Here is a 16,652-nt window from a genome sequence, read left to right on the forward strand (position 1 = left end):
GGGAGAAACTCCCCAAATACAAGTGTGCCAAGCTTGTAGTGTCATACCCAAGAAGACTCAAGGCTGTAATAGCTGCCAACGGTGCTAAGTAAAGGGTCTGAATACTAATGTACATTTAATATATATATATATATATTATTTTTTTTACTGTTTTTGCTTCGTTATTATGGGGTATTGTTTGCATATTGATGAGGGAAAAAAATATTTAATTTTAGAATAAGGTTGTAACCTAACAAAATGTGGAAAAAGTTAAGGGGTCTGAATACTTTCCAAAAGCACTGTATAGGGTTGCTGTATGTAGGGAATAGGGTGCCATTTGGGATACAAACAGAGTGTGCTTTGCCGAGTTGAGAGACAACAGAGTTCTAATGAAATCCATCTGCAGCTACAAAGCCAAAACAGCCCAAAGTGAAGAATTCAGGTCTGTTGAACACACTGTGTGAGCAACACTGACAGATACACACACATCTACAGGTAACTGACAAAATAAAGGAAACACCAACATAAATGTCTTAATAGGGCGTTGGGCACCACGTGCCAGAACAGCTTCAATGTACCTTGGCATAGATGCTACAAGTGTCTGGAATTCTAGGTGAGGGATACGACAACATTCTTCTAGGGAAAATTCTTATTCTTGGGTTGAGATCTGGTGACTGAGACAGCCATGGCATATGGTTTACATCATTTTCATGCTCATCAAAGCATTCAGTGATCACTCGTGCCCTTTGGACAGAGGAGTTGCCATCCCATGGGGGCATAGCCATTGTAGCCTAAATATAATGGCAAAATAATGGGCTGCCCAGCATTTTTATACATGACCCAAAGTGTGATGGGATGATAATTGCTTAATTAACTCAGGAACCACACCTGTGTGGAAGAATCTGCTTTCAATATACTTTGTATCCCTCATTTACTCAAGTGTTTCCTTTATTCTGGCAGTTACCTGTACATGTTCCCTCACTTGCCAAGTACACACACTTAACACTAATGTGTACACATAAAAATGATTTTTCCTTGGAGCTGGGTCTACTGTATGCAATTAGATTTGATCAATTCACAATCTTGACGTTTTAAGGTGATCTTCCTTGTTTTAATCACACTAATTGTAAGTCGCTCTAGATAAGAGAATCTTAACTATACTTAAACCGACTTAACGTCTTGACTTAATTGTTGAGACCATGAACTAAACCATGATATCATCTCGTGACTGGATTTGTTACTCCTGAGATTCTATCTGAACCATCTGCAGATCATACAAACGCGCACAAACACACAGATCTCCCTGTAATACCTGTGGGATCAGTGTGAGTCTCTCTCTATTCACTAATACCCCCAGGCAGATGGACCTAACTACCTAGCCCTCATGTTAAATACCTAGCCCTCATGTTAAATACCTAGCCCTCATGTTAAATACCAAGCCCTCATGTTAAATACCTAGCCCTCATGTTAAATACCTAGCCCTCATGTTAAATACCTAGCCCTCATGTTAAATACCTAGCCCTCATGTTAAATACCTAGCCCTCATGTTAAATACCTAGCCCTCATGTTAAATACCTAGCCCTCATGTTAAATACCTAGCCCTCATGTTAAATACCAAGCCCTCATGTTAAATACCTAGCCCTCATGTTAAATACCTAGCCCTCATGTTAAATACCAAGCCCTCATGTTAAATACCTAGCCCTCATGTTAAATACCTAGCCCTCATGTTAAATACCTAGCCCTCATGTTAAATACCTAGCCCTCATGTTAAATACCTAGCCCTCATGTTAAATACCTAGCCCTCATGTTAAATACCTAGCCCTCATGTTAAATACCTAGCCCTCATGTTAAATACCTAGCCCTCATGTTAAATACCTAGCCCTCATGTTAAATACCAAGCCCTCATGTTAAATACCTAGCCCTCATGTTAAATACCTAGCCCTCATGTTAAATACCAAGCCCTCATGTTAAATACCTAGCCCTCATGTTAAATACCTAGCCCTCATGTTAAATACCTAGCCCTCATGTTAAATACCTAGCCCTCATGTTAAATACCTAGCCCTCATGTTAAATACCTAGCCCTCATGTTAAATACCTAGCCCTCATGTTAAATACCTAGCCCTCATGTTAAATACCAAGCCCTCATGTTAAATACCTAGCCCTCATGTTAAATACCTAGCCCTCATGTTAAATACCAAGCCCTCATGTTAAATACCTAGCCCTCATGTTAAATACCTAGCCCTCATGTTAAATACCTAGCCCTCATGTTAAATACCTAGCCCTCATGTTAAATACCTAGCCCTCATGTTAAATACCTAGCCCTCATGTTAAATACCTAGCCCTCATGTTAAATACCTAGCCCTCATGTTAAATACCTAGCCCTCATGTTAAATACCTAGCCCTCATGTTAAATACCTAGCCCTCATGTTAAATACCTAGCCCTCATGTTAAATACCAAGCCCTCATGTTAAATACCTAGCCCTCATGTTAAATACCTAGCCCTCATGTTAAATACCAAGCCCTCATGTTAAATACCTAGCCCTCATGTTAAATACCTAGCCCTCATGTTAAATACCTAGCCCTCATGTTAAATACCTAGCCCTCATGTTAAATACCTAGCCCTCATGTTAAATACCTAGCCCTCATGTTAAATACCTAGCCCTCATGTTAAATACCTAGCCCTCATGTTAAATACCTAGCCCTCATGTTAAATACCTAGCCCTCATGTTAAATACCTAGCCCTCATGTTAAATACCTAGCCCTCATGTTAAATACCTAGCCCTCATGTTAAATACCTAGCCCTCATGTTAAATACCTAGCCCTCATGTTAAATACCAAGCCCTCATGTTAAATACCTAGCCCTCATGTTAAATACCTAGCCCTCATGTTAAATACCTAGCCCTCATGTTAAATACCAAGCCCTCATGTTAAATACCAAGCCCTCATGTTAAATACCAAGCCCTCATGTTAAATACCAAGCCCTCATGTTAAATACCTAGCCCTCATGTTAAATACCTAGCCCTCATGTTAAATACCTAGCCCTCATGTTAAATACCTAGCCCTCATGTTAAATACCTAGCCCTCATGTTAAATACCTGTTAAGCCCTCATGTTAAATACCTAGCCCTCATGTTAAATACCTAGCCCTCATGTTAAATACCTAGCCCTCATGTTAAATACCTAGCCCTCATGTTAAATACCTAGCCCTCATGTTAAATACCTAGCCCTCATGTTAAATACCAAGCCCTCATGTTAAATACCTAGCCCTCATGTTAAATACCTAGCCCTCATGTTAAATACCAAGCCCTCATGTTAAATACCAAGCCCTCATGTTAAATACCAAGCCCTCATGTTAAATACCAAGCCCTCATGTTAAATACCTAGCCCTCATGTTAAATACCAAGCCCTCATGTTAAATACCTAGCCCTCATGTTAAATACCTAGCCCTCATGTTAAATACCTAGCCCTCATGTTAAATACCAAGCCCTCATGTTAAATACCAAGCCCTCATGTTAAATACCTAGCCCTCATGTTAAATACCTAGCCCTCATGTTAAATACCTAGCCCTCATGTTAAATACCTAGCCCTCATGGCCTGAGAACCACAACAAACCTCCTCTCTTCAGGAATCCTTTTCATGGGAACCAAGGAGACAGATGGGGGGCTGAGAGGTGGGGGGGTGAGAGAAAAAGTGGATGGAGGAGGGAAGAAAGGGGTACATGATAGGAGTTCACTAGTGCATGTGTGAACAGTTAATTCCCATAATGCATCAGAAATGACTGACCAAAACAAATTGATGGCTCCAAGCATGCAACCAAACCAAACCATACCGCACTATCCCAGGCCAAACCATACCGCACTATCCCAGGCCAAACCATACCGCACTATCCCAGGCCAAACCATACCGCACTATCCCAGGCCAAACCATACCGCACTATCCCAGGCCAAACCATACCGCACTATCCCAGGCCAAACCATACCGCACTATCCCAGGCCAAACCATACCGCACTATCCCAGGCCAAACCATACCGCACTATCCCAGGCCAAACCATACCGCACTATCCCAGGCCAAACCATACCGCACTATCCCAGGCCAAACCATACCGCACTATCCCAGGCCAAACCATACCGCACTATCCCAGGCCAAACCATACCGCACTATCCCAGGCCAAACCATACTGCACTATCCCAGGCCCAAAGATAGAAGCCTGCATGAAACACACGTGACGGATGAATTGCATGATTAGCTCCTAGACTGGCGGACATGGAGGTGACTCCCTGCTGTGTAAACTGGGAGACAAAGAGGATTTGGATCCAACATACATCTGCTCTGTAAGGACACTGTACCTACTGCTGCTTAGAGGCTGATGGGTCTGTATAACAACACACACACTTTAACGAGTGAGAGACAGGTCCTTACGTTTAACATCATTAAAATGATGAAGTGTGCGCTTGTGCATGCGTGTGTATAAACAGTATAGAGAAGCAGGTTCCATGCCTAGTACCCATCTGGCCCCCTTGGAACTCACCTTGTCCCGGGGGCCCAGTCAGCACCCTGTGGGGGTCAGGGGAGAGGCAGGTGACCCCCATGTCAGTGACTGTGGCAGGACTCTCAGAGTCGTGAAAGAAACAGGAGTACGACTTGTCCTCTTCTAGGACGGCCAGGCCCAGGACTGATAGAGAGATCTGAGGGAGGTAGGGAGGAGATGTTAGAGAGAGAGCGAGAACGAGCTGGCTCGGATCTGCAAGGAGAATGTATATGATAACCATCTCTGATCTCTGCTGTAAAACTGGATGTAAAACAAGCAAACACTGCCAGCCAGGATCCAGCCAGGATCCAGCCAGGATCCAGCCAGGCTAAAACTAACCCTCACAGTGTGAACATGAAGGAACAACCCTGTATAAAAGCATGTGCTCACATACCCATGTACTTGAACACACACGCATGCACGCGCACACACAAAAATACACACATACACGTATGCCCAGACACACGTACGCACAGACACACAGACATACGCTTCTCTTCTCCTGCCGGCTGATGTTGGAGGGGCTGAGGGACTGGATGGTGAGACACTTCTGCTCCATGTCGAAGCTCCACAGCCACTGGCCTGCCTGGGCCCCGCGTGAACACTGAGCCTGCTGGCCACACCTACACATATCAATATGTTAATATCATCTCACATACTGATACATTACCATCGCCCAGACTACATCTACACAATACATGATCATACTATACTTTATTGATACCAACATATTATTATTTAGTTTATTAGGTATACCACCACATTCACAAAAATCATTACGTGGCCATGGCTTGCTTTAAAAGCAGGCAGAGAGGCATCTAGTTACTGTTAGACTGAGCATGGCATGATCGTCGGTGACAGGCACGGCGAGTCCAGTATCTCAGAAAAGGTTGTCCTCCTGGACTTTTGACACACGACAGTGTCTAGAGTTTACAGAGACTGGCGCGACAAACAAAACATCCAGTCAGCGGCAGTCCTGGGGGCGAAAACAGCTGGTTGATCAACGAGGTCGAAGGAGAATGTAATGAATCGTGCAAGCTAACAGGTGGGCCACAAACAGGCAAATTATGGCACAGAGCGACATCTCAGAACGCACAACTAGTCAGTCGTTGTCAGGGATGGGCTATTGCACCAGACGATCACATCGGGCTCCACTCCTATCAGCTAAAAACAAGAAGAAGTGACTCCAGTGGACACATCACCAACACTGGACAATTGAGGAGTGGAAACACATCGCCTGGTCCAACGAATCCAGGTTTCTGTGGCGTCAAGCTGAAGGCAGAGTCAGGATTTGGCATAAGCAGCATGAGTCCATGACCCCATCCTGCTTGTCAACGGTACAGGCTGGTGGCGGTGGTGTAATGGTGTGGGGAATGCTTTCCTGGCTCACGTTAGGTCCCTTGATAGCAATTGAGCAATGTTTCGATTCCCGAAGAATTCAGGCTGTTCTGGAGGCAAAGGTGGGTCCGACCCGGTACTAGATAGGTACCTAATAAACTGGTCACTGAGTGTAAATCATAATGTATACGTACAATATATTATCATACCATAATAGATGCATCATTACATTCACTATAGATACAAAAGTTGCTGACAGGTGTATAAAATCGAGCACATAGCCATGAAATCACCATAGGAAAACATTGGCAGTAGAATGACCTTACTGAAGAGCTCCGTGACTTTCAACGTGGCACCGTCATAGGATGCCACCTTTCTAACAAGTCAGCTCGTCACATTTCTGCCATGCTAGAGCTACCCCGGTCAACTGTAAGTGCCGATTTGAGAAGTGGAAACATTTAGGAGCAACAACGGCTCAGCCGCAAAGTGGTAGGCCACACAAGTTCACAGAATGGGACCGTAGAGCGCTGAAGCGTGCAGCACGTAAAAATCGTCTGTCCTCGGATGCAACACTTACTACAGAGTTCCAAACTGCTTCTGGAAGCAACGTCAGCACAATAACTGTTCGTCGGGAGCTTCATGAAATAGGTTTCCATGACTGAGCAGCCACAAACAAACCACAAGCACCATGTACAATGCCAAGCATCGGCTGGAGTGGTGTAAAGCTCGCCGCCATTCGACTCTGGAGCAGTGGAAACGTGTTCTCTGTAGTGATGAATCACGTTTTACCATCTGGCAGTCCGACGGACGAATCTGGGCTTGGCGGATGTTAGGAGAGCGATACCTGCCCCGATGCATAGTGCCAACTGTAATGTTTGGTGGAGGAGGAATAAATGGTCTGTGGCTGGTTTTCATGGTTTCTGGCTAGGCCCATTAGTTCAGTGAAAGGAAATCTTAACGATGTAGCATTCAATGACATTCTCAACGATTCTGTGTTTCCATCTTTGTGGCAACAGTTTGGAGAAGGCCCTTTCCTGTTTCAGCGCACAAAGCAAGGTCCATACAGAAATTATCTCTCAAGGTTTGTGTGGAAGAACTTGACTGGCCTGCACAGAGCCCTGACCTCAACGAATACCTTTGAGATTAATTGCAACGCCGACTGCAGCCAGGCCTAATCGCCCAACATCAGTGCCCGACCTCACTAACGCATGTGGCTGAATGGAAGCAAGTCCCCACAGCAACGTTCCAACATCTAGTGGAAAGCCTTCCCAGAAGAGTAGAGGCTGTTATAGGAACAAAGGGGGCACCAACTCCATATTAATGCCCCTGATTTTGGAACAAGATGTTTGACGAGCAGGTGTCCACATACATTTGGTCATGTAGTGTACATACAATGTACTATCAGCATAGCATACTGTTACAGAAATAGTACATACTTAGTATACACTGAGTGTACAAAACATAAGGAACACCTTCCTAATATTGAGTTGCATCCCCTTTAGCCCTCAGAACAGACTGAATTCATCAAGGCATGGACTCTACAAGGTGTCGAAAGCGTTCCCCAGGGATGTTGGCCTGTGTTAACTGCAATGCTTCCCACAGTTGGCTGGATGTCCTTTGGGTGGTGGACCATTCTTAATACACACGGGAAACTGTAGAGCGTACAAAACCCAGCAGCGTTGCAGTTCTTGACACAAACAGGTGTGCCTGGCACCAACTACCATACCCCCAACTACCATACCCCCAACTACCATACTCCCTTCAAAGGCACAGTATTTTGCCTTGCCCATGGCACACATACACAATTCATGTCTCAATTGTCTCAATCCTTATTTACCCTATCTCCTCCCCTTCATCTACACTGATTTGAAGTGGATTTAACAAGTGACATCAATAAGGGATCATAGCTTTCACCTGGTCAGCCTATGTCCTCGGATGGAGCCACAGTGTCTCCTGACCCCTCCTGTCTCAGCCTCCAGTATTTATGCTGCAGTAGTTTATGTGTCGGGGGGCTAGGGTCAGTTTGTTATATCTGGAGTACTTCTCCTGTCCTATTCGGTGTCCTGTGTGAATCTAAGTGTGCGTTCTCTAATTCTCTCCTTCTCTCTTTCTTTCTCTCTCTCGGAGGACCTGAGCCCTAGGACCATGCCTCAGGACTACCTGATATGATGACTCCTTGCTGTCCCCAGTCCACCTGGCCGTGCTGCTGCTCCAGTTTCAACTGTTCTGCCTTGATATTATTCGAACATGCTGGTCATTTATGAACATTTGAACATCTTGGCCATGTTCTGTTATAATCTCCACCGGCACAGCCAGAAGAGGACTGGCCACCCCACATAGCCTGGTTCCTCTCTAGGTTTCTTCCTAGGTTTTGGCCTTTCTAGGTAGTTTTTCCTAGCCACCGTGCTTCTACACCTACATTGCTTGCCGATGGGGTTTTAGGCTGGGTTTCTGTACAGCACTTTGAGATATCAGCTGATGTACGAAGGGCTATATAAATAAATTTGATTTGATTTGATGTCATGGTATGAGCAGGTGTTCTTAATGTTTTGTACACTCAGTGTATATTATTATATAATGTAATGGATAAATAATTGTCTTTACATCATAACACTATAGCACAGGAGGGGGAGAGAGGGGGAAACAGAGGGAGGGGGAGTGAGAGGGAGAGGGGAAATGGAGAGTCCGAGGGAGATAGAATGGGAGGAGTAGAGGGGGAGAAGGAAGTATGAGAAAGGAGGAAGAATGGGAGGAGGAGGAGGAAGAGAAAAGCAACATGGGAATCAGGGCCAAAGGGGTGATGGGAGAAATATGCATTGACTGACTTTTTTTTTTTTTTTTTTTTAATGAGACATCCTGATTGGTTTGAAATGGAGAAGAAAATAAGAAAATGTGAAAGGAAGACAGAAATAACAGAGAGAGGGGAGGGAGAGACAGGTGGTCAAGGTGCAGGACAAGAAGGGAGAGGGAGACACGAGGGGGATACGAGGGGGACACAAGGGAGACACAAGGGAGACACGAGGGAGACACGAGGGGATGAGGGAGAGAGGAACAGATGGTAGTGATCCTGCTGAGTAAACAACTAACTGAAGCTTTTAAGATGACTTGGCAAAATCTGGTCAGAACAAGGAGCTGTGCCAGCATTCTATGTTGTTGTTGCTGGGCCGATGACTTCCTCGTATGTTGTTGCTGGGCCGATGACTTCCTCGTATGTTGTTGCTGGGCCGATCACTTCCTCGTATGTTGTTGCTGGGCCGATCACTTCCTCGTATGTTGTTGCTGGGCCGATCACTTCCTCGTATGTTGTTGCTGGGCCGATCACTTCCTCGTATGTTGTTGCTGGGCCGATCACTTCCTCGTATGTTGTTGCTGGGCCGATGCGTATGTTGTTGCTGGGCCGATCACTTCCTCGTATGTTGTTGCTGGGCCGATCACTTCCTCGTATGTTGTTGCTGGGCCGATCACTTCCTCGTATGTTGTTGCTGGGCCGATCACTTCCTCGTATGTTGTTGCTGGGCCGATCACTTCCTCGTATGTTGTTGCTGGGCCGATCACTGCCTCGTATGTTGTTGCTGGGCCAACCAATTACTTCCTAGTATGTTGTTTATGTGCTTAGTTGTGAGTGTATGGAGAAAAGCCTGGGTTTGGCTACTGTAGCTACTACTCAAACGATTGCCCACTTAAATAAAGGTTAAATAAAATTAAAAGATGCACTTTGCAGAAATCGCTCTACCATTTCCTGGTTGCTAAAATTCTAATAGTTTGCCTCATTTCAGTTTATGTGACAAAACAATCAAGAATCATTCTACCATCTAAACCACTGTGAAATATATTTTGCATAACCAACAATATTGTATTTTCAGATGTTTGAAGCTGCTGTACAAAACCGAAAGTTAGACACAAAAACTAAACTTAAAAAACGGAAAGCATTGAAATAGTGAACATAGAACCGACCGACTGCTTCCTATACGTGCTTTTAATGAGAATAACCAATCTATAACTCACTTTTCTATGTGAATTTTGTCAGGTCGTCCAAAAAGTTACATATTGTATAGTAGCCTTAAAACATGAGCAATAAGTATGACTATCTACTGTATTTGACATCATTTCTCACATACGCCAGCATGAGAGGTCCCACAAACACCTTCTCTGACTGCGTTGTGCCCAGCTGTAATATCTAGGGCCCTGAGTTTTCCTAGGCCACTTGACCTGACCAGGGAAACCTCTGGCTCTAGTTTGATATGTTGACCCTTTAACCAGGGCCAGGGTTGGGCGGATTACTTAAATGTAATTGGTTACTGATTACATATGACTTGACAATAAAAGTAATTAGTTAGCTAATCCATTGGATTACTCAGAATTAGTGGTTTACCTCCCCTCCAGGACACACCATCCACAGTAGGGGTCGTGGGCAGACAGACAGGCTTGGCAGTCCAGATGTTCGTGGCACTCAGCCACTGGCCTCTTCTGGAGCTATGGCCACAACAAAACAACAGGCAATATTCAGTCATTATGTGTAACGCATGGTAAACAATGAGACCCATTTCGGACACAGAACTATTGGCCAAAACTGTTGCCACTTACCTGATCGATAAAAGGATTGGATAGAAATAAAGCAATGTGGTGAAAATGTTGTAGAGTCTATGAGGACTTTGCATGAAGCCATTACTATAAACTGAACCTCGCCTCAATAGAGCCGTGGACGAGATTACTATAAACGAAAAAAAGAGACTTGTTTCAGAGACACAGTCGTTGGCCACTGTGCCGGTGTGAAGGGAAGAAAGGAAAGTTGTCGTGTTGGTAGTGTACTGTTGGTGTCAGAAGTGGGATTCATGTGTGTAAAACTGCCAATGAGCAGAGGACTTGGCAGGACAGCACCAACAAACAGATTTAGGACCAGGCTAGTGTACTGTACCATGGTGGACGTCATGATGAAAAGGTGCTCCTCAGACTGATCCAGGAGCAGGTCTGAGCTGATGGCCGCGTTGGCCTGGATGGAGACGATGGCGTACTCCTCCACCTCACCGTTAGGTCCCAGAAACACCTGCAAAACAAACATTCAAATGGTTAAGAAACCTATTAGGTACATTTAATTAAAGCAAACCGATAAAGGAGTACAGAACTAGGCTCACTCATATGAAAGGAAAACATGCACACAGTGCTCCAAAAGGGTTAGCCCAATTTAGGGAATTGTCAAGTGGGATCATTAGTTCTATTTATTGAACCTTTAATTAACCAGGCAAGTCAGTTATGAACAAATTCTTATTTACAATGACAGCCTACACTGGCCAAACCCAGACCACACTGGGCCAAATTGAGCCTGGATTCGAACCAGGGTGTCTGTAGTGATGCCTCTAGCACTGAGATGCAGTGCCTTAGACTGCTGTGCCACTCGGGGGCCTAATCATTAGCGAGGATCGCTACAATATTATAGAAGTTTGAGAAACCCTGATCTAGAGGAGTAGAAGAAGTTAATTTACTCGCTAAAATGCCTTCAGAATGAGGTTCTTATGATCAAACACCCCCTTCACCTACTTGGCCTTCTCATTACCAAAACTTCAAAAAATCTCTAATTGTAAAAAGTCAGATTTAATTGTAATATTTCACATAAATATTTAAGGTTTCAGTGTTCTGTTTAACTCCGGCCTTTTCAATAGGGGAGCAAGGTAAACAAATATTTTAAATTGATTTGTGTATTACTTTTTGCACTGTTACGGTAATGAGAATTGGGTGGAAATTGTGGTAAAATGTATTTTATCTGATCAAAAAACATCATAATAATGATAGAGATAAGTACAGATCCTAATCTCAGTGTTCCTAGAGGGCATTTCATGAAAAATTACCAGAGAAATTTGGGGTCAAATGTCAGTTTCATGAGAATGACCCACTCTGACCCTCCGCCATCCACTAGAATAGGATTATCTCATCATGGCAAATTACTGGCACATATCTCACCCTTGAAATCCCATTATCTGTCAGTGGCATTGTCTGAACACAAACACACACACACACACACACACACACACACACTGTACAGAACACAAACTCTGGGTTGAGCGCACACACCCACACATTCTATGTCTAATTTACCTTATATGAAATTGCATGGATGGCCAATACAATCAATTGATTTCCCCAATACCAACTCTGTAATAGTTAGAGCTCACTGCTAATTCACCTAGCAGGTGTCAGTCATATGCAGACCTTGGTTCAAATACATTTGTATTTAGGTATTTGTTATTTCCATTCTTTTTATTTTCAAATAACGTGGTGCCGAATAAACTACTTCTATTAAAAGTATTAGAACATATTTAAGTAATTACCTATTAATAGCTTACTATTTGAAACTATTTTCAAATACATTATTTCAAATACCCCTAGGACCAAACAGACCAGGGTTCAAATGCATGGGAGTATTTCTTTCTTTTTTTAAATGAAAAATACACTTGTCGATGCATTTGAATATTTTCAAATACATTCCAATACTTCGTAAGTGTATTCCCAAATACATCCCAATATTAAACTAATACATTTTTTAAACTACGTAATAATACTTAGCGATTGAAATAGTATTTGAACCCAGATCTGATAATGTGCTGTAATATGCTACGTCCCAGAGGCATACTGTATACAGTCTGGGACTACAGTAAGAGGGACAGTAGCAACAATGAGTGAGAGTCATCATTCATCTGGTGACCGTGACATTCACACAATTCGGTAGTGTGTATGCGTATGTGCATGCATACGTATGTGTGTTTATGCGTATATGCGTGCGTGCATGTATGTATGCGTGCGTGCATGTATGTATGCGTGCGTGCATGTATGTATGCGTGCGTGCATGTATGTATGCGTGCGTGCATGTATGCGTGCGTGCATGTATGTATGCGTGCATGTATGTGTGCGTGCGTGTATGTATGCGTGCGTGCATGTATGTATGCGTGCGTGCATGTATGTATGCGTGCGTGCATGTATGTATGCGTGCGTGCATGTATGTATGCGTGCGTGCATGTATGTATGCGTGCGTGCATGTATGCGTGCGTGCATGTATGTATGCGTGCGTGCATGTATGTATGCGTGCGTGCATGTATGTATGTATGCATGTATGTGTGCGTGTATGTATGCGTGTGTGCGCAACTCTATTTAGAACTCTATTTAGAACTCTATTTAGAACTCTATTTAGAACTCTATTTAGAACTCTGCTGTTTTTGCATTTATTTGCCAGTCAGTGACGACTGTGCCCTGTATGCACACACTGTGTGAGACTCAAACACAAAACACTGAGTCATGGAGTCCTAGTTAGCCAGACATCATGAACAACGGCCACATTGGCCAGTGTTGTTGTTATGTGGTCAGTGTGTAAAAATATTGTTAATGGGTGTCATTGTGCTCCCCTCCCTGCTCTGCTCCACCACACCCTGGTCACAACCGCAGCACAGCCATTGACAAAAATGAAACAAAGTGCTAATTGTTAGCGCTAGGTACTATTCCCAATGAGAGTCTGGGAGTGAGAGAACTTGCTGTTACTAAGAACTCGCTATGACTAAATACTCTGATGCGGCTTCCTTGCCTTCACTGACAGTGACAGTTGAACGGACTTGATGGGTTTTCACCAAGGCAGCAAGTTTAAACTACTGAGATGTCCCCTATGAGCCCCTGCCACATAACCCACTCAAATTCACATGTCTGGGTGATATAAACTCAACCCTTGGCACTAATGCATTTCAAGACCATATTTGAAGTGGGTTGTTTTTGTATTTTCCCAAGCCCTCTGTGTGTATCACTACCATGTTATGTTAACCCAAGCCCCCTGTGTGTATCACTACCATGTTATGTTAACCCAAGCCCTCTATGTGTGTCTCACTACCATGTTAGGTTAACCCAAATGTGTGTTATCCCCCTCTATGCCACCTCTCTTATTAGCACAGGGTGTCGTCGTCTATATCCGAGCCCGGTGCAGGGTGTCGTCGTCTATATCCGAGCCCGGTGCAGGGTGTCGTCGTCTATATCCGAGCCCGGTGCAGGGGGTGTCGAGCCCGGTGCGTCTATATCCGAGCCCGGTGCAGGGTGTCGTCGTCTATATCCGAGCCCGGTGCAGGGTGTCGTCTATATCCGAGCCCGGTGCAGGGTCGTCTATATCCGAGCCCGGTGCAGGGTGTGTCGTCGTCTATATCCGAGCCCGTATCCGAGCCCGGTACAGGGTGTCGTCTATATCCGAGCCCGGTGCAGGGTGTCGTCGTCTATATCCGAGCCCGGTGCAGGGTGTCGGTCGTCTATATCCGAGCCCGGTGCAGGGTGTCGTCGTCTATATCCGAGCCCGGTGCAGGGTGTCGTCTATATCCGAGCCCAGGGGTGTCTATATCCGGGGTCGTCTATATCCGAGCCCGGTGCAGGGTGTCGTCTATATCCGAGCCCGGTACAGGGTGTCGTCTATATCCGAGCCCGGTACAGGGTGTCGTCTATATCCGAGGCCGGTACAGGGTGGATGTAGGAATATATATGATTAATAAAGGTGTCAGTCTATGCTGCCCATCTTCTATCAGTGCACTGGTTCATGTTGGAGCAACGCTGCCTTTCTCTGTTGTGGTTTACAAACAATACGTCTTACGAAAGAGGACAAAAAAAATAAATCAAGACGGGAAAGAAAGCAAGCGGTGAAAAAAATATATAAGAACAGCCAAACAAAGGAGAGAAAGAGCAGATTTCTCATTGTCCATAACAGTACCAGTGTTATCTGCACATCCAGGGAAAATCAAACACACTCAGTGCCACTTAAGGACAGATGCATTAGTTAGTTACGTGGTCCGGTTGGTCCAGTTTGCTCTAGCTATTATTTCTGGAGTGTTGACTTCAGTCTGCATACTATGGAAGGGTAAAAGTTCTGATCTCTTGCATACGTACTTGTTTGTCTGTCTGGCTAGTTTTCTGTGAATATGTCTAGATCTACGTAGAGGCTGAGCTGAGGTTATTCAGGGATTATTAAAGGCTCACTTAATGCAATGGAATGTACTGAAATGTACCGTATACAAAATGTACTGTATAACATAGAAGACACAGAACTACCAGCGTAGAACATGTCCAGTCAGGTTCTGTTTTAAAGGTGTACAACATATTGAGGACACCTTCCTAATATTGAGTTACACTCCCTTTTCCCCTCAGAGCAGCCTCAATTCGTCTGGGCATGGACTCCACAAGGTGTCGAAAGTGTTCCACAGGGATGCTGGCCCATTTTGACTCCAATGCTTCCCACAGTTGTGTCAAGTTGGCTGAATGTCCTTTGGGTGGTGGACCATTCTTAATACACACAGGAAACTGTTGACCGTGAAAAACACAGTAGATTTGCAGTTCTTGACACAAACCGGTGCGCCTGGCACCTACTACATTACCCCGTTCAAAGGCACTTACATTTTTTGTCTTTGCCTATTCATCCTCTGAATGGCACACATCCACAATCCATGTCTCAATTTTCTCAAGGCATAAAAATCCTTCTTTAACCCGTCTCCTCCCCTTCATCTACACTGATGGAAGTGAATTTAACAAGTGACATCAATAAAGGATCATAGTTTTCACCTGGATTCACCTGGTCAGTCTGTCATGGAAAGAGCAGGTGTTCTTAATCTTTTGTACACTCAATATAAATCGCTCCAATAGTTTTACCATCTCAAATTGTCTCTACCTTGCGCAGGTTTCCCTTGGAATCCCCCAGGAAGGCGATTGTATGTCCCGCCCTCACGCTGACAGCCACGGCGGTGAGACGGGTGGATGGGCTGTCCAATATGGGCTCGGCTTCCACAGCCACCCGGCTGGCCATTGGACTGGGGGTGTGGTCTGAACCACATGGGTAGGCATCCAGGGTGTTCTATGATTCAAGAGGGAAATAATTAGAAAATTGATGTAATTTATAGATGTATGGACACAATTTTTGAAATTAGGTGCAATTTATCAACTTCATTATGACAAATATTACCAGCTTATGAGTTCCTGCAACAAAAAACATTAGAGGTCAAGTAATAAACATTGGGATCTAACACTGTTGATAGGTACTTGTGTTGATGGTTTTATGTGGTGTTGGTGTATTGTTACCATTTGTAACAGAGTTTATGTTCACAGAACTAGAGCTAGCCTAGCATTACCACATCTCCCATCCCTCCATCTTCCTCCCTCTCACACACCCCCTCCCTCCCTCTCACACACCCACTCCATCCATCTATCCATCCAGCTCCCTCCCAATTCAATTCAAGGGGCTTTATTGGCATGGGAAACATTTACAGTGCCAAAGCAAGTGAAGTAGATCATATACAAAAGTGAAATAAACAATCAAAATGAACAGTAAACATTCCTCACAGTTCATTTTATGTATATATGCAGTGTTGTAACAAATGTACAAATGGTTAAAGTACAAAATGGTTAAAGTACAAATTGTTAAAGTACAAAAGCATAAATATGGGTTGTATTTACAATGGTGTTTGTTCTTCACTGGTTGCCCTTTTCTTGTGGCAACAGGTCACAAATCTTGCTGCTGTGATGGCACACTGGTATTTCAACCAACAGATATGGGAGTTGATCAAAATCGGGTTTGTTTTTCAATTCTTTGTGGATCTGTGTAATCTGAGGGAAATATGTGTCTCTAATATGGTCATACATTGGGCAGGAGGTTAGGAAGTGCAGCTCAGTTTCCACCTCATTTTGTGGGCAGTGAGCACATAGCCTGTCTTCTCTTGAGAGCCATGTCTGCCTACGGCGGCCTTTCTCAATAGCAAGGCTATGCTCACTGAGTCTGTACATAGTCAAAGCTTTCCTTAATTTTGGG

General features: G+C 44.2%; 1 protein-coding gene across 1 annotated transcript in view; it reads right to left on the reverse strand.

Annotated features, from left to right (window-relative positions):
* LOC112246198 (plexin-B1-like) overlaps positions 1-16,652 on the reverse strand; it is a 213,265-nt gene that overhangs the window by 67,030 nt on the left and 129,583 nt on the right. The window contains exons 5-9 of the mRNA XM_042324787.1: positions 15,519-15,701; positions 10,761-10,889; positions 10,218-10,318; positions 4,998-5,130; positions 4,508-4,664 (exon numbers count right to left, since the gene is read on the reverse strand). Coding sequence (XP_042180721.1) covers positions 4,508-4,664; positions 4,998-5,130; positions 10,218-10,318; positions 10,761-10,889; positions 15,519-15,701 — 703 coding nt within the window. The remainder of the gene's footprint in view (positions 1-4,507; positions 4,665-4,997; positions 5,131-10,217; positions 10,319-10,760; positions 10,890-15,518; positions 15,702-16,652) is intronic.

This window comes from Oncorhynchus tshawytscha, linkage group LG07, assembly GCF_018296145.1.
Source record: "Oncorhynchus tshawytscha isolate Ot180627B linkage group LG07, Otsh_v2.0, whole genome shotgun sequence".
NCBI lineage: Eukaryota > Metazoa > Chordata > Actinopteri > Salmoniformes > Salmonidae > Oncorhynchus > Oncorhynchus tshawytscha.